The sequence below is a fragment of the Oncorhynchus masou genome, chromosome 15 (assembly GCF_036934945.1).
Source record: "Oncorhynchus masou masou isolate Uvic2021 chromosome 15, UVic_Omas_1.1, whole genome shotgun sequence".
NCBI lineage: Eukaryota > Metazoa > Chordata > Actinopteri > Salmoniformes > Salmonidae > Oncorhynchus > Oncorhynchus masou.
This window is the reverse complement of record NC_088226.1, coordinates 64,170,904-64,189,697: the sequence shown is the minus strand read 5'-3', so window position 1 is coordinate 64,189,697 and position 18,794 is coordinate 64,170,904. Positions and strand designations below refer to the sequence as shown.

The window sequence follows — 18,794 nt, the reverse complement described above, 5'->3', positions numbered from 1 at the left end:
TTGAAATAATTCTCTACAAGTCCCCGTTCCCGAGATGGATTACCTGCCTGTGGAGGATAAGTGAAAGGCAGAACCACCTGCAGCACCTGCCTCCTCTCTGTCCCACACCCACATGCCAGGACTGAGAGATACAAGAGATCCCCTGTCTTCTGACATCGTATTACTGAGACTGAGTCTTCCCATCTAGATTGTGTGTAATTGTTTTCTTTCTTGATGCTAGCCATACAGTATTTACATCTGCCATGTGGATATTATAACACTTGTAAAGCCGTTGGAAATACGTATTTGTGGTTTCAAGACATCTGTTAGGTTAAAAAGATTTTGGAAAGAATTTGTCAAATTCTTCTCATTGGGAGGTCAGATCATGTGAGAGCCGTGCAGCGTTCATCAGGGTGTGAGAGATGCCTACCATGAAGATAATGACAGCCATGCCGATGCCTTCGGTGGCGTGGAGGAGCCAGTAGTTCTTGGTCTTCTCCATCTCCACCAACACGCACACAGACTGTTCAACACACACACACACACACACACAGAGAGAGAGAAAGTGGAACACAGCAGTATCAACACATCAGTATCAGACAAGCGGGCACATGTCATTAGCCAGACGAAAATGACATCAACACAATAAGCAGCGTGTCACAAGCCAGACAAACATCACAGAGCAATACGCCAAGCAACTGAGGTCACAATAAATCGCAGCAATGTAAAGTACAGCTTGAGTCTTTATCAAACTTTTCTCTGCCACCACCTTAAAGTCCTGTGTTGTGTTACAATTTCAGTGTACCGGCATGTTCAGGTACTCACGTCCACTCCAAACACAGGGTTGAATGATAGAAGGACGCCCAGGTAGAAGTCTAAGAGCTGCAAGGCTTTGTAGAAGGCTGGGAACAACTCATTACCATCCACCATAAAGAAGACCCAATAACCCTGGGAGGAGAGAATGAGAGGAGGGGGGGGGAGAAGAGAAGAGAAGAGGAGAGGAGAGGAGAGGAGGGGAGGAGAAGAGGAGAGGAGAGAAGAGAAGAGAAGAGAAGAGAAGAGGAGAGGTGAGGAAGGAGAGGAGAGGAGAGGAGAAGAGAAGAGAAGAGAAGAGAAGAGGAGAGGAGAGGAGAGGAGGAGAGAAGAGGAGAAGAGGAGGAGAGGAGGAGAGGAGAAGAGGAGAGGAGAAGGGGATAGAAAAGGAGGAGTCATTTTGTGGTAATTTCCCACCTGTCCCTTTTTCCAGCATGAATAAATCATAAAACGGACAGTATCCTACAAAAAGGACAAAATATTTTCTTCTTCATTCAGTTTCCAAAAAAGCCAGGACATTTTCTATCAGAAGGAAAGCTTCAGTTGAAATAAATGCAGATAAAACCAGTAAATATAGGCAATGAAGACTTTTTGTTTTTTTTGTATCTGACAAGAACAGTTAGTTTCACAGCTAGTTCTTTTCCACCTGTGGTCACATCTACTTGCATTCATGAAAACTCTTAGTTTCTACAACATCCTTGGCCTTCGTGCTGACCCACCGTGATTTGGGAAATGGTGCAGAGCACGGCACACCAGTGCATCCCCATGATAACTATGTAAAACGTGTCCCTCCACAGTTTCTCTGGGTCCTTTGGGGGGCTGTTCCCCGGTCCTGGGTTTGCATCAGGGCTTGGGGGGGCATCCCCTGGTTGAGAGAAGTTGTTGTCTGTCGTTGGGAGGTCGTCCAGCCACATGGGGTCTTCATCTGGCTTTAGGAAGATGGAGTCCTCCGTCTGGGAACGGGTCGAGCTGCTCAGACGTCTGTTCATGATCCCCCTGAGGCAATACAGTCATATGATGGGTGCCATGATCTGCACAAATGCAAATGAGCACGCTCAGCCAAACCTCCAAACAGACATTGAGCCTGTTGCAGCTCAATAGTGTGGTGTGTGTGTTGTGTCTATCCTGCTGGCCTATTCAGGTGAGTAGTTGCACTGCTTGGAGTGGCTCTCATTGTCTATATTGTGTGTGTGTGTGTGTGTGTGTGTGTGTGTGTGTGTGTGTGTGTGTGTGTGTGTGTGTGTGTGTGTGTGTGTGTGTGTGTGTGTGCGTGCGTGCGTGCGTGCGTGCGTGTGTGTGTGTGTGGGGTGTGTGTGTGTGTGTTTGTGTGTGTGCGTGATGTGTGTCAAGGGAGGGATGAGTTAGGGGGTGTGTTTACAGCTCCGACTGTCTCCATGGCAACATAGTGTTTCTCATCCGTCCCTGGTATAATCATCCACTGAAAACACGCACATTATTCAGAGTCCTCTTCTGTCCCACTCCTGACACATTAGTAAGGGTGCAGCTTCCATTTGCTTGATTGCTGACGCGTTTGTCTGTGTGTGTGTGTGTGTGTGTGTGTGTCTTTGTCTGTCTGTGTGTGTGTGTGTGTGTGTGTGTGTGTGTGTGTGTGTGTGTGTGTGTGTGTGTGTGTGTGTGTGTGTGTGTGTGTGTGTGTGTGTGTGTGTGTGTGTGTGTGTCTTTGTGTGTGTGTGTGTGTGTGTGTGTCTCTGTGTGTGTCTCTGTGTGTGTTAGTGTCTGTGTGTATGTGTCTGTTTGTGTGCGTGTGTGTCTGTATGTGTGATTTTGTGTGCGTGACAACACGCACACACATTACTCAGAGTCCTGTTCTGTCCCACTCCTGACACATCAGTAAGGGTGCTGCTTCCATTTGCCTGATTGCTGACGCGTTTGTCTGTGTGTGTGTGTGTGTGTGTGTGTGTGTGTGTGTGTGTGTGTGTGTGTGTGTGTGTAGTGTGTCTGTGTCTGTGTGCGTGTGAGTGTGTCTGTGTCTGTGTGTGTGTGTGTGTGTGCGTGTCTGTGTCTGTGTGTGTGTGTCTGTGTGTGTCTGTGTGTCTGTGTCTGTGTGTGTGTGTCTGTGTCTGTGTGTGTGTGTCTGTGTCTGTGTGTGTGTGTCTGTGTCTGTGTGTGTGTGTCTGTCAGACACCATAACCATGCCAGTCTGAGCCCTGCACAGTCCTCTAACTGGAGGTCTATGGTACAATAGAATTACACATTACATATAACTCTCTCAGAGTGTGGCAGAGCCTGTTCTCGTATTCAAAACAAGATTCCTCATCGAATCTAACATTTTCTCACAAAATGTACAGGCAACTACTACATTACAGTTAACCAGGCTTGTTAATGTCACAATCCAGGTTGACTTGCAGTTCTATCCTATATCACTTCTGATGCTTGTAGACACTAATTCACCCATTCTGTTACTATAATATATTGTAATTTTTTGTTGTTGTTGCTCCTTTGCACCCCAGTATCTCTACTTGCACATTCATCTTCTGCACGTCTATCACTCCAGTGTTAATTACTAAATTGTAATTACTTCGCCACTACGGCCTATATATTGTCTTACCTCCCTAATCTTACCTCATTCACACTGTATATAGATTTTGTCTATGGTGTTACAGACTGTGTTTGTTTATGCCATGTTTAACTCTGTGTTGATGTTTGTGTCGCACTGCTTTGCTATATCTTTATCTTAAATAAAGGTGAAATAATACAAAAAATTAAAAAGAATAATAATACATTCTCTTTACAGCTGGACATGCTTGACTTTTCGGTCGTCACTAGTTACCACAGCCACAAAGGTATAAGCACCACCTATTTCTACAATTTATCTTCTTAAAATCAGATTATAAATAGAACCTTAACCCTAACCACATACCTAACATCAAAATAAGCACATTCTTATTTTCAATGACAGCCTAGGAACAGTGGGTTAACTGCCTGTTCAGGGGTAGAACGACAGATTTGTACCTTGTCAGCTCTGGGGTTTGAACTTGCAACCTTCTGGTTACTAGTCCAACTCTCTAACCACTAGGCTACCCTGCCATTTTCTTACATTTTAAAGATAATTGACAAGTCTGTCTTTGTGGCTGTGGTAATTAGTGGAATCTTTGCTTTCAGCTGTTTAATTGAATAATCACACTGCTCAGCTAGCCAATGAGGAAGTCTGAGAAGGTCAGGTGACTTACCTATGAAAGGTCTACTGGAATGAAGTCAGATCACATGATCAGGTCAAATCCTATATCCCGTGGCAACCACCAGTTGTCGGCCATGTTGTGTGATAGAATCAGTCCTGGAAAAGAGAAGAAGAATAACAGAATTATAAAATCAGTCCTGAAGAAAATTAGTTATTAAACTCAGATAAGCTGTGAAGGAATCCAATCCAATAACAATTCAAATAAATCCCAAGCAGTGAACTAATGTGGTCCTTCTGAAGAGATTAGTAATCCAGTGTAGTCCAGTGATATACCAGAGTATTCTCACCAGTCCCCAACTGGGATGTGATGAGAGGAGGATGGAGTTGGAAGGTAAACAAGAAAACTATCAATCATTCTCCCTCTCAGCTAACCTACCCCCCCATCCTCTCTCTCTCTCTCTCCCTCTCTCTCTTTATTTCTCTCTCTTTGGAAATCCACACCAACCAGACACAGACCCAGTCAGTCAGTCATTCAATCAGTCAATCAGACAAAAAACATTTAAATGACATCAGGCACAGTCAAACAGTCAGACCGACCCAGTCAAACAGTCAGACCGACCCAGTCCAATCTGCCGGCTACACAAGCATCAGTTTCGCTGTCTCTCTTTCCATCTCTATCACACTGTATCTTTGCCTCTGTCTGTCTCTCTCCCTCCCTCGTTCTCCCCCCGCTCTCTCCCCCTTCCTTCTCCCCCTCCCCCTCTTTCTCTCCCACCTCGCTCTCTCCCCCTCTTTCTCTCTCCTCTTTCTCTCTCCTCCTCTTTCTCTCTCTCTCCTCTTTCTCTCCCATGTCTTTCTCTCTCTCTCATCTTTCTCTCCCATGTCTTTCTCTCTCCTCCTCTTTCTCTCTCATGTCTTTCTCTCTCCTCTTTCTCTCTCCTCCTCTTTCTCTCCCATGTCTTTCTCTCTCCTCCTCTTTCTCTCTCCTCCTCTTTCTCTCTCATGTCTTTCTCTCTCCTCCTCTTTCTCTCTCCTCCTCTTTCTCTCCCATGTCTTTCTCTCTCCTCCTCTTTCTCTCTCCTCCTCTTTCTCTCTCCTCCTCTTTCTCTCCCATGTCTTTCTCTCTCCTCCTCTTTCTCTCTCCTCCTCTTTCTCTCCCATGTCTTTCTCTCTCCTACTCTTTCTCTCTCCTCCTCTTTCTCTCTCCTCCTCTTTCTCTCCCATGTCTTTCTCTCTCTCTCATCTTTCTCTCCCATGTCTTTCTCTCTCCTCCTCTTTCTCTCTCATGTCTTTCTCTCTCCTCTTTCTCTCTCCTCCTCTTTCTCTCCCATGTCTTTCTCTCTCCTCCTCTTTCTCTCTCCTCCTCTTTCTCTCTCCTCCTCTTTCTCTCTCCTCCTCTTTCTCTCCCATGTCTTTCTCTCTCCTACTCTTTCTCTCTCCTCATCTTTCTCTCTCCTCCTCTTTCTCTCCCATGTCTTTCTCTCTCCTCCTCTTTCGCTCTCCTCCTCTTTCTCTCTCATCATCTTTCTCTCTCCTCCTCTTTCTTTTTCCCTCTCTTTATTTCCTCTCCTTCTTTACTGGAATGGGTGACCTCAGCAGAATATGAGACCACACAGTGTGTGTGTGTGTGTGTGTGTGTGTGTGTGTGTGTGTGTGTGTGTGTGTGTGTGTGTGTGTGTGTGTGTGTGTGTGTGCGAGTGAGCGGATGTTGAACAGAGGGGTGCTGCTTTGAGTATTTTTCTCTCTCCGCTCGCTGCAAAGGTGGGTTTGAAGTGATGACGCCAGTCAGGCTGGCTGGTAGCCATGGCAACACACACACACTCTCCTCAAACAGGCTGCAGCATTGAGAGTGTTTTGTATCAAAAGCGATGGTTTAAGTTCACTGAGGTCCTTCATCTCATTGTATGTATGGCTGAGTGGATGGACAGATGAGTGGATGGATTGATGGATTGATGGATTTATGGATGAAAGGATAAATAGGAGGCGAGCAGCACAATTTTGTGTGAAGGTTGCTTAAAGCACTGACGCTGTAAAGCTTGCATTTCAGTTACCATGGTAACGATGAGCATATCACGCACAAACAAACGCACACACACGTATCAGAGCGAGGTGTACAGTATACCGCTGAGACAATGATATGTATACATTCTATGAAGTATGTACACATTCTATATGCACACATTCTATATCTGCACATTCTATATGTATACATCCTATATGTTCACATTCTATAACTACACATTCTATATGTTCACATTCTATATGCACACATTCTATATCTACACATTCTATATGTACACATTCTGTATCTATACATTCTATATCTACACACTTTATATGTTCACATTCTATATGTACACATTCTATATGTACACATTCTATATCTACACACTCTATATGTGCACATTCTATTTCTACACATTATATACCCTCACATTCTATATGTTCACATTCTATATCTACACATTCTATATCTACACACTCTATATGTTCACATTCTATATGCACACATTCTATATCAACACATTATATATGTACACATTCTATATCTACACACTCTATATGTACACATTCTATATCTACACATTCTATACCCTCACATTCTATATGTTCACATTCTAAATGTACACATATCGTATCTACACATTCTATATGTTCACATTATTTATGCACACATTCTATATCTACACATTATGTACTGTCACATTATTGTCACATATCTATGCATTCTATATCTACACATTTTATATGTACACATTCTATATGTTCACAATCTATATGTATACATTCCGTATGTACATATTCAATACCTACACATTCCATATGTTCACATTCTATATGTTCACATTCTATATGTTCACACTCTATATGTACACACTCTATATGTTCACACCCTATATGTACACACTCTATATGTTCACACCCTATATGTACACATTCTATATTTTCACACTATATATGTACACATTCTATATGTTCACACTCTATATGTACACATTCTATATGTTCACACCCTATATGTACACAGTCTATATGTTCACACTCTATATGTACACATTCTATATGTTCACAATCTATATGTATACATTCCGTATGTACATATTCAATACCTACGCATTCACATTCCATATGTTCACATTCCATATGTTCACATTCTATATGTTCACACTCTATATGTTCACACTCTATATGTTCACACTCTATATGTTCACAATCTATATGTATACATTCCGTATGTACATATTCAATACCTACACATTCACATTCCATATGTTCACATTCCATATGTTCACATTCTATATGTTCACATTCTATATGTTCACACTCTATATGTACACATTCTATATGTTCACACTCTATATGTACACATTCTATATGTTCACACTCTATATGTACACATTCTATATGTTCACACTCTATATGTACACATTCTATATGTTCACATCCTATATGTACACAATCTATATGTTCACACTCTATATGTACACATTCTATATGTACGCATTCAATATTTACACATCCTATATGTTCACATGCTATATGTACACATTCTATATGCTCACATTCTATATGTTGACATTCTATATGTACACATTCTATATGTTCACACTCTATATGTACATATTGTATATGTAATGGCAATGTATTCGTGCAGGCCTCCTCTGTAGGTCCTGTAGGCAGCACACTCTCTGTCACTCCTCTGAGGTCTAGGCTGCAGTACATCCATTGTGTTTATCAGAACATATACAGCACTAAGCACAAGAGTCTCAGTACAGCCTGGTGTCCTAATGGTTGATGTTTTCAAAAATGTTTTCAAAAATGTGACTTGTTACAGGCTAACATCAGAAGTCTACACCCCAGTAAGAGTACAAGAGGCTGTCTACTCTACAGGGCTATGTTGTGTTGTTTTGATTCATGCCGATAGTGGGACTTCTTTGGTTTTAGTACGCAGTAGGTACCTCAGCCAAGGAGTATCCAGGTGGCTTTTTTAATGTTATTTTTTTATTTAAAAAAATCTAGATTCTGGAATGAGATCTATACGGATGAGAGCATTACCTCTCAAACACAAAGACATGTCCCTATATTTAAATATATTTGTGAATGTTTGTTGATATTCTGTAGTATACCAGGTACCAAATATTTCATTTTTCATATTCAAGCCGTAGTTGATATCTTTCCTACCGTTTCAATCCGAACAGTCTATTTAACTTTGTATTTTGTGTTTCATATGTTTTTGGACAGGCATTTGTTATTATTGGTTTTAATTGACAGCCCTCCTACCACTTTGGCTTGCTGATTATGTGGTGGATAAAGGTGTGGGAGAGCCACATGTCTATCAGTGTTTGCAAATGTTATACTACCTATTCACGTTTATCCTTGTCTTTAGCTATTTTAACTATGCCTATTTTAAGACCGAGCATTTATTACAATTTATTCCAAATAAAACTAATCTTTTGGAGGAAAACTGTTCCAGTCATATTTTAAACATTTTTAATGTGAGTGGCAATGGCCAGCTTGATCATAAGATGTTTTTAGAAAATAGACCAACAATAACAGAGGACAGCAGGCCGTGTTTTACAATATACCAGGTTAATGGATCGATAAACAGTTAATCACCCATAGTGTTAATGCATTCTGAGCCAGAACACACTGAAACAAACAAGCCATTTCTAGTGGGGATAATTAGTGTGAGTGGGAGCCCAGCCCAGTGGAACACTATAGCCATCACGGCTACGCTTTGTATGACCACAATTCAGATGGTTTCAAAATGACCTCCGCAAAGATTGTTCATGAATAATGTGTTTTTATGTTGATAAAAATAATATTTTATATTGGGTGCTGTTATTGGGTTCTTGTTTTTTGTTTGTCACCTAATAAAAAACACCTAATAAAGTCTGATTATGTGACAAAAGAGGCAGATATCAAAGCCAGCTCCCTCTGAGTCACTCACATAATAGACAAAAGAGGCAGATATCAAAGCCAGCTCCCTCTGAGTCACTCACATAATAGACTAAAGAGGCAGATATCAAAGCCAGCCCCCTCTGAGTCACTCACATAATAGACAAAAGAGGCAGATATCAAAGCCAGCTCTCTCTGAGTCCATCACATAATAGACAAAAGAGGCAGATATCAAAGCCAGCTCCCTCTGAGTCACTCACATAATAGACAAAAGAGGCAGATATCAAAGCCAGCCCCCTCTGAGTCAATCACATAATAGACAAAAGAGGCAGATATCAAAGCCAGCTCCCTCTGAGTCACTAACATAATAGACAAAAGAGGCAGATATCAAAGCCAGCTCCCTCTGAGTCCATCACATAATAGACAAAAGAGGCAGATATCAAAGCCAGCTCCCTCTGAGTCACTAACATAATAGACAAAAGAGGCAGATATCAAAGCCAGCTCCCTCTGAGTCACTCACATAATAGACAAAAGAGGCAGATATCAAAGCCAGCTCTCTCTGAGTCCATCACATAATAGACAAAAGAGGCAGATATCAAAGCCAGCTCCCTCTGAGTCACTCACATAATAGACAAAAGAGGCAGATATCAAAGCCAGCTCCCTCTGAGTCACTCACATAATAGACAAAAGAGGCAGATATCAAAGCCAGCTCCCTCTGAGTCACTCACATAATAGACAAAAGAGGCAGATATCAAAGCCAGCTCCCTCTGAGTCACTCACATAATAGACAAAAGAGGCAGATATCAAAGCCAGCTCCCTCTGAGTCACTCACATAATAGACAAAAGACATGGCACCGTATAAGACATCACACAGTCCCTGTCCCAGAAGAGAAGACCAGGGCCTATATTCACAAAGCATCTCAGTGTTTGCTAGGATCAGTTTAGCCTGTTAGATCATAATTAATAATATTATATGGAGAGGGGGGACCTGATCCTGGATCAGCATCCCTAATCTGATTCACTACAGGGCCAAACTGAGCCGAGCCTAGCTGTACCATGATGGCCTGGTTACGCATCAACCACAGTTGCTGGAACCTGCTGGAAAGATGTGAAAATAAATATCCACACCAGCACAGTATGGCTCCTGTTGTACCTAATCTGACTCAGGCATGAAACGCTTTGTGAATACAGGACCATGGGCCATCCAGGAGGCATCCAGGGGCCATCAGGAGCCATACAGGAGCCACCCAGGAGCCATCCAGGGGCCATCCAGGAGGCATCCAGGAGCCATCCAGGGGCCATCCAGGAGCCATCCAGGGGCCATCCAGGAGGCATCCAGGAGCCATCCAGGAGGCATCCAGGGGCCATCCAGGAGCCATCCAGGAGACATCCAGGGGCCATCCAGGAGCCAACTAGGAGCCATCCAGGAGCCAGATGAGTCTATCATACGTGGGAAAGGTTTGCACCTGTTATTTCCAAAAGGGACTATGGCATGAAAGGTAAGAATTAAAGGTACAATTGAGTTTAGGAGAAGGATAATCATCAAATCTTGTTTGCACTAGCTAGTTAACTCAATTTACTTCTGGGGGCGGAAGTGCCAACATCTGAACTAGTGAAAGCAGCAGATGGCATGCAAGGGAAGAAAACTACATTTGAGAGGAACAAAAAAAAATAGAAAAGAAAAGAAAAGAAGGGAACTGCCTATTACACAATACAGTGATGCAGTATGTCTATGATTAAGGTGTTGTTTTCTTCCAGATGAGACAGTAGTGAGGATGTTAGAGGTAGAGGTAGGAAGGTTTTGAGAGGTGTTGTATTAATGGGTGAGGTTGTTAGAGGTAGGAAGGTATTGAGAGGTGTTGTATTAATGGGTGAGGATGTTAGAGATAGGAAGGTATTGAGAGGTGTTGTATTAATGGTTGAGGAGTATGAGGTAGGAAGGTATTGAGAGGTGTTGTATTAATGGTTGAGGAGTTAGAGGTAGGAAGGTATTGAGAGGTGTTGTATTAATGGTTGAGGAGTTAGAGGTAGGAAGGTTTTGAGAGGTGTTGTATTAATGGGTGAGGTTGTTTAGAGGTAGGAAGGTATTGAGAGGTGTTGTATTAATGGTTGAGGAGTTAGAGGTAGGAAGGTTTTGAGAGGTGTTGTATTAATGGTTGAGGAGTATGAGGTAGGAAGGTTTTGAGAGGTGTTGTATTAATGGGTGAGGTTGTTAGAGGTAGGAAGGTATTGAGAGGTGTTGTATTAATGGGTGAGGTTGTTAGAGGTAGGAAGGTATTGAGAGGTGTTGTATTAATGGGTGAGGTTGTTAGAGGTAGGAAGGTATTGAGAGGTGTCGTATTAATGGGTGAGGTTGTTAGAGGTAGGAAGGTATTGAGAAGTGTTGTATTAATGGGTGAGGAGGTTAGAGGTAGGAAGGTATTGAGAGGTCTTGTATTAATGGGTGAGGTTGTTAGAGGTAGGAAGGTATTGAGAGGTGTCGTATTAATGGGTGAGGTTGTTAGAGGTAGGAAGGTATTGAGAGGTGTTGTATTAATGGGTGAGGAGGTTAGAGGTAGGAAGGTATTGAGAGGTGTTGTATTAATGGGTGAGGTTGTTAGAGGTAGGAAGGTATTGAGAGGTGTTGTATTAATGGGTGAGGTTGTTAGAGGTAGGAAGGTATTGAGAGGTGTTGTATTAATGGGTGAGGAGGTTAGAGGTAGCAAGGTATTGAGAGGTGTTGTATTAATGGGTGAGGTTGTTAGAGGTAGGAAGGTATTGAGAGGTGTTGTATTAATGGGTGAGGAGGTTAGAGGTAGGAAGGTATTGAGAGGTGTTGTATTAATGGGTGAGGAGTATGAAATGGGTGAGGAGTATCAGGTAGGAAGGTATTGAGAGGTGTTATATTAATGGGTGAGGTTGTTAGAGGTAGTAGGAAGGTTTTGAGAGGTGTTGTATTAATGGGTGAGGAGGTTAGAGGTCGGAAGGTATTGAGAGGTGTTGAATTAATGGGTGAGGAGGTTAGAGGTAGGAAGGTATTGAGAGGTGTTGTATTAATGGTTGAGGAGGTTAGAGGTAGGAAGGTTTTGAGAGGTGTTGTATTAATGGGTGAGGAGGTTAGAGGTCGAAGGTATTGAGAGGTGTTGAATTAATGGGTGAGGAGGTTAGAGGTGGGAAGGCATTGAGAGGTGTTGTATTAATTAATGGGTGAGGTTGTTAGAGGTAGGAAGATTTTGAGAGGTGTTGTATTAATGGGTGAGGTTGTTAGAGGTAGGAAGGTTTTGAGAGGAGTTGTATTCATTGGGTGAGGTTGTTAGAGTTAGGAAGGTATTGAGAGGTGTTGTATTAATGGGTGAGGTTGTTAGAGTTAGGAAGGTATTGAGAGGTGTTGTATTAATGGGTGAGGTTGTTAGAGGTAGGAAGGTATTGAGAGGTGTTGTATTAATGGGTGAGGAGGTTAGAGGTAGGAAGGTTTTGAGAGGTGTTGTATTAATGGGTGAGGAGGTTAGAGGTCGGAAGGTATTGAGAGGTGTTGAATTAATGGGTGAGGAGGTTAGAGGTGGGAAGGTATTGAGAGGTGTTGTATTAATGGTTGAGGAGGTTAGAGGTAGGAAGGTTTTGAGAGGTGTTGTATTAATGGGTGAGGAGGTTAGAGGTCGGAAGGTATTGAGAGGTGTTGAATTAATGGGTGAGGAGGTTAGAGGTAGGAAGGTATTGAGAGGTGTTGTATTAATGGTTGAGGAGGTTAGAGGTAGGAAGGTTTTGAGAGGTGTTGTATTAATGGGTGAGGAGGTTAGAGGTCGAAGGTATTGAGAGGTGTTGAATTAATGGGTGAGGAGGTTAGAGGTGGGAAGGCATTGAGAGGTGTTGTATTAATTAATGGGTGAGGTTGTTAGAGGTAGGAAGATTTTGAGAGGTGTTGTATTAATGGGTGAGGTTGTTAGAGGTAGGAAGGTTTTGAGAGGAGTTGTATTCATTGGGTGAGGTTGTTAGAGTTAGGAAGGTATTGAGAGGTGTTGTATTAATGGGTGAGGTTGTTAGAGTTAGGAAGGTATTGAGAGGTGTTGTATTAATGGGTGAGGTTGTTAGAGGTAGGAAGGTATTGAGAGGTGTTGTATTAATGGGTGAGGAGGTTAGAGGTAGGAAGGTATTGAGAGGTGTTGTATTAATGGTTGATGTTGTCAGAGGTAGGAAGGTATTGAGAGGTGTTGTATTAATGGGTGAGGTTGTTAGAGGTAGGAAGGTATTGAGAGGAGTTGTATTAATGGGTGAGGTTGTTAGAGGTAGGAAGGTATTGAGAGGAGTTGTATTAATGGGTGAGGTTGTTAGAGGTAGGAAGGTATTGAGAGGTGTTGTATTAATGGGTGAGGTTGTTAGAGGTAGGAAGGTATTGAGAGGTGTTGTATTAATGGGTGAGGTTGTTAGAGGTAGGAAGGTATTGAGAGGAGTTGTATTAATGGGTGAGGTTGTTAGAGGTAGGAAGGTATTGAGAGGTGTTGTATTAATGGGTGAGGTTGTTAGAGTTAGGTAGGTATTGAGAGGTGTTGTATTAATGGGTGAGGTTGTTAGAGGTAGGAAGGTATTGAGAGGTGTTGTATTAATGGGTGAGGAGGTTAGAGGTAGGAAGGTATTGAGAGGTGTTGTATTAATGGGTGAGGTTGTTAGAGGTAGGAAGGTATTGAGAGGTGTTGTATTAATGGGTGAGGTTGTTAGAGGTAGGAAGGTATTGAGAGGAGTTGTATTAATGGGTGAGGTTGTTAGAGCTAGGAAGGTATTGAGAGGAGTTGTATTAATGGGTGAGGTTGTTAGAGGTAGGAAGGTATTGAGAGGTGTTGTATTAATGGGTGAGGTTGTTAGAGGTAGGAAGGTATTGAGAGGTGTTGTATTAATGGGTGAGGTTGTTAGAGGTAGGAAGGTATTGAGAGGTGTCGTATTAATGGGTGAGGTTGTTAGAGGTAGGAAGGTATTGAGAAGTGTTGTATTAATGGGTGAGGAGGTTAGAGGTAGGAAGGTATTGAGAGGTCTTGTATTAATGGGTGAGGTTGTTAGAGGTAGGAAGGTATTGAGAGGTGTCGTATTAATGGGTGAGGTTGTTAGAGGTAGGAAGGTATTGAGAGGTGTTGTATTAATGGGTGAGGAGGTTAGAGGTAGGAAGGTATTGAGAGGTGTTGTATTAATGGGTGAGGTTGTTAGAGGTAGGAAGGTATTGAGAGGTGTTGTATTAATGGGTGAGGTTGTTAGAGGTAGGAAGGTATTGAGAGGTGTTGTATTAATGGGTGAGGAGGTTAGAGGTAGCAAGGTATTGAGAGGTGTTGTATTAATGGGTGAGGTTGTTAGAGGTAGGAAGGTATTGAGAGGTGTTGTATTAATGGGTGAGGAGGTTAGAGGTAGGAAGGTATTGAGAGGTGTTGTATTAATGGGTGAGGAGTATGAAATGGGTGAGGAGTATCAGGTAGGAAGGTATTGAGAGGTGTTATATTAATGGGTGAGGTTGTTAGAGGTAGGAAGGTTTTGAGAGGTGTTGTATTAATGGGTGAGGAGGTTAGAGGTCGGAAGGTATTGAGAGGTGTTGAATTAATGGGTGAGGAGGTTAGAGGTAGGAAGGTATTGAGAGGTGTTGTATTAATGGTTGAGGAGGTTAGAGGTAGGAAGGTTTTGAGAGGTGTTGTATTAATGGGTGAGGAGGTTAGAGGTCGAAGGTATTGAGAGGTGTTGAATTAATGGGTGAGGAGGTTAGAGGTGGGAAGGCATTGAGAGGTGTTGTATTAATTAATGGGTGAGGTTGTTAGAGGTAGGAAGATTTTGAGAGGTGTTGTATTAATGGGTGAGGTTGTTAGAGGTAGGAAGGTTTTGAGAGGAGTTGTATTCATTGGGTGAGGTTGTTAGAGTTAGGAAGGTATTGAGAGGTGTTGTATTAATGGGTGAGGTTGTTAGAGTTAGGAAGGTATTGAGAGGTGTTGTATTAATGAGTGAGGTTGTTAGAGGTAGGAAGGTATTGAGAGGTGTTGTATTAATGGGTGAGGAGGTTAGAGGTAGGAAGGTTTTGAGAGGTGTTGTATTAATGGGTGAGGAGGTTAGAGGTCGGAAGGTATTGAGAGGTGTTGAATTAATGGGTGAGGAGGTTAGAGGTGGGAAGGTATTGAGAGGTGTTGTATTAATGGTTGAGGAGGTTAGAGGTAGGAAGGTTTTGAGAGGTGTTGTATTAATGGGTGAGGAGGTTAGAGGTCGGAAGGTATTGAGAGGTGTTGAATTAATGGGTGAGGAGGTTAGAGGTAGGAAGGTATTGAGAGGTGTTGTATTAATGGTTGAGGAGGTTAGAGGTAGGAAGGTTTTGAGAGGTGTTGTATTAATGGGTGAGGAGGTTAGAGGTCGAAGGTATTGAGAGGTGTTGAATTAATGGGTGAGGAGGTTAGAGGTGGGAAGGCATTGAGAGGTGTTGTATTAATTAATGGGTGAGGTTGTTAGAGGTAGGAAGATTTTGAGAGGTGTTGTATTAATGGGTGAGGTTGTTAGAGGTAGGAAGGTTTTGAGAGGAGTTGTATTCATTGGGTGAGGTTGTTAGAGTTAGGAAGGTATTGAGAGGTGTTGTATTAATGGGTGAGGTTGTTAGAGTTAGGAAGGTATTGAGAGGTGTTGTATTAATGGGTGAGGTTGTTAGAGGTAGGAAGGTATTGAGAGGTGTTGTATTAATGGGTGAGGAGGTTAGAGGTAGGAAGGTATTGAGAGGTGTTGTATTAATGGTTGATGTTGTCAGAGGTAGGAAGGTATTGAGAGGTGTTGTATTAATGGGTGAGGTTGTTAGAGGTAGGAAGGTATTGAGAGGAGTTGTATTAATGGGTGAGGTTGTTAGAGGTAGGAAGGTATTGAGAGGAGTTGTATTAATGGGTGAGGTTGTTAGAGGTAGGAAGGTATTGAGAGGTGTTGTATTAATGGGTGAGGTTGTTAGAGGTAGGAAGGTATTGAGAGGTGTTGTATTAATGGGTGAGGTTGTTAGAGGTAGGAAGGTATTGAGAGGAGTTGTATTAATGGGTGAGGTTGTTAGAGGTAGGAAGGTATTGAGAGGTGTTGTATTAATGGGTGAGGTTGTTAGAGTTAGGAAGGTATTGAGAGGTGTTGTATTAATGGGTGAGGTTGTTAGAGGTAGGAAGGTATTGAGAGGTGTTGTATTAATGGGTGAGGAGGTTAGAGGTAGGAAGGTATTGAGAGGTGTTGTATTAATGGGTGAGGTTGTTAGAGGTAGGAAGGTATTGAGAGGTGTTGTATTAATGGGTGAGGTTGTTTGAGGTAGGAAGGTATTGAGAGGAGTTGTATTAATGGGTGAGGTTGTTAGAGGTAGGAAGGTATTGAGAGGAGTTGTATTAATGGGTGAGGTTGTTAGAGGTAGGAAGGTTTTGAGAGGAGTTGTATTAATGGGTGAGGTTGTTAGAGGTAGGAAGGTATTGAGAGGTGTTGTATTAATGGGTGAGGTTGTTAGAGGTAGGAAGGTATTGAGAGGTGTTGTATTAATGGGTGAGGAGGTTAGAGGTAGGAAGGTATTGAGAGGTGTTGTATTAATGGTTGATGTTGTTAGAGGTAGGAAGGTATTGAGAGGTGTTGTATTAATGGGTGAGGTTGTTAGAGGTAGGAAGGTATTGAGAGGAGTTGTATTAATGGGTGAGGTTGTTAGAGGTAGGAAGGTATTGAGAGGAGTTGTATTAATGGGTGAGGTTGTTAGAGGTAGGAAGGTATTGAGAGGTGTTGTATTAATGGGTGAGGTTGTTAGAGGTAGGAAGGTATTGAGAGGTGCTGTATTAATGGGTGAGGTTGTTAGAGGTAGGAAGGTATTGAGAGGAGTTGTATTAATGGGTGAGGTTGTTAGAGGTAGGAAGGTATTGAGAGGAGTTGTATTAATGGGTGAGGTTGTTAGAGGTAGGAAGGTATTGAGAGGTGTTGTATTAATGGGTGAGGTTGTTAGAGGTAGGAAGGTATTGAGAGGTGTTGTATTAATGGGTGAGGTTGTTAGAGGTAGGAAGGTATTGAGAGGAGTTGTATTAATGGGTGAGATTGTTAGAGGTAGGAAGGTATTGAGAGGAGTTGTATTAATGGGTGAGGTTGTTAGAGGTAGGAAGGTATTGAGAGGTGTTGTATTAATGGGTGAGGTTGTTAGAGGTAGGAAGGTATTGAGAGGTGTTGTATTAATGGGTGAGGAGGTTAGAGGTAGGAAGGTATTGAGAGGTGTTGTTATAATACACGCGGCAGGCAGGAGGAAGAAGCTCTTACTGAAAGTGATGATGGCACGGTAACAGGAGCCATGGTCACATGAGAGACAGAGACCTGCCTTCCTCAGCAGCTTAGATCGATCACTCACTCACACACACGCACGCACATGCACGAGCGCACGCAAGCACACACACAGACACACACAGACACTCACACACTCACACACACGCACACACACACACTGGATTCCTTTTAACAACATTAAAATATGCATCAATAAATAACTATGAAATGAATTCCCCCAAGGAAGGTTTGTTAGTAAACATCCTTCACCATCTCAGAAATGAAAGCACCCTTATTAACAGTCTCTCGCGTTGTCAATCAACATTACATCAAAACATGACAAAGTAGATACAGATTATATATCTTCTATGGTAATTATTCATACTGAGACACCATTCATGTCACGTACAACACTACGGTGAGCCAGAGAGATCAAACAGCACAGAGAGAGCTGTGTGAGAGCATCCATAAAGAATCCCACAGGGATGGGAGCTGTTGCATCGTTCTCTTGTACATCTCTCCCACATTTTTCACGTATAAACAGTACACACATACACAAACAATATACTTACGGAGACAAACACACTAGACTTCACAATGATAACAGTATTAGATTAAATATGTATCAATATTTATAACAGTAGTCTGCAAAGCATTAAGTATTGAGGGAGAAAACACACACATAAACAAACAAAACATGCACTACACACACACACACACACACACACACACACACACACACACACACACACACACACACACACACACACAATACGGCTCTCTCCCTACTTTTTAGGATCAGCAGCGCAGCAGCAAAGAGCTGTAAACATTAATATTCACTCCATGTTGTCGTGCAGAGAGAAGGAAAGGTGTAGAGTGAGAGAGGGGGGAGGAAATGTGTAGCGAGAGAGAGAGAGAGAGCGAGAGAGAGAGAGAGAGAGAGAGAGAGGGGGAGGAAAGGTGTAGAGAGAGAGGAAAGGTGTAGAGACAGATCTCGAGAGAGAGAGGACGAAAGTTGTAGAGAGAGAGAGGGGAGGAAAGGTGTAGCGAGAGAGAGAGAGGGAGAGAGAGAGAGAGCAAGAGAGAGAGAGAGGAAAGGTGTAGAGAGAGATCGAGAGAGAGAGGACGAAAGGTGTAGAGAGAGAGAGAGGACGAAAGGTGTAGAGAGAGAGAGAGAGAGAGAGAGAGAGAGAGAGAGAGAGAGAGAGAGATATTGAGTAGTGGCAGCACTCCCAGTCGTATGGTCTAGTCTGGCAGAGCTTTCTTACCTGGGTATGCTTCTCTTCACAGCACTATTCTTCCACCCTCTAAGATCAACCCTTCGACACACAGCAATCTGAAGAGACCGCTGTTATCCCACAGCTCCACAGGCGACAGCCTCGTCTAGGTATATGCAGCAAGAGGCTGTACGGTAGCCTTGGCAACAGAGCTAGAATGAGGGAGAGGGATGGAGAGAGAGAGAGAGAGAGAGTAGGGAGGGGGAGGAGGGAGGAATCATAACAAATCACTGAGCAGTGAGCACCCCTATTGTCCCCTCTTCTCCTTCCAAGCTTTAGGTATTGCCACCCACCTCTCTCTCTCTCTCTCTCTCTCTCTCTCTCTTTTCCCTCTCTCTCTATTGCTCATCATCTTTCTTCCTCCCTCTCGTCACCCTCTACTACATCATCAACCATTGCTACCCTTTATGTCAGGGATGGGCAACTGGTGCCCCGCCTGATCAATC

The 18,794-nt window shown here is 42.7% G+C and overlaps 1 protein-coding gene across 3 annotated transcripts in view; it reads right to left on the bottom strand.

Moving 5' to 3' along the window:
- The window catches only part of LOC135556637 (tyrosine-protein phosphatase non-receptor type 5-like), a 34,858-nt gene extending 16,370 nt beyond the window's left edge, over window positions 1-18,488 (bottom strand). Inside the window, exons 1-5 of one of the 3 annotated variants that reach the window (XM_064989997.1) lie at window positions 18,340-18,488; window positions 3,984-4,087; window positions 1,512-1,823; window positions 805-927; window positions 410-502 (exon numbers count right to left, since the gene is read on the bottom strand). In XM_064989997.1, coding sequence (XP_064846069.1) covers window positions 410-502; window positions 805-927; window positions 1,512-1,781 — 486 coding nt within the window. In that variant the 5' untranslated portion in view covers window positions 1,782-1,823; window positions 3,984-4,087; window positions 18,340-18,488. Of the gene's footprint in view, window positions 1-409; window positions 503-804; window positions 928-1,511; window positions 1,824-3,983; window positions 4,088-17,860; window positions 18,008-18,339 lie in introns of those variants that run through there. The other 2 variants (XM_064989996.1, XM_064989998.1) reach the window with 2 other exon arrangements.
- Between the last annotated feature and the right edge of the window lie 306 nt (window positions 18,489-18,794).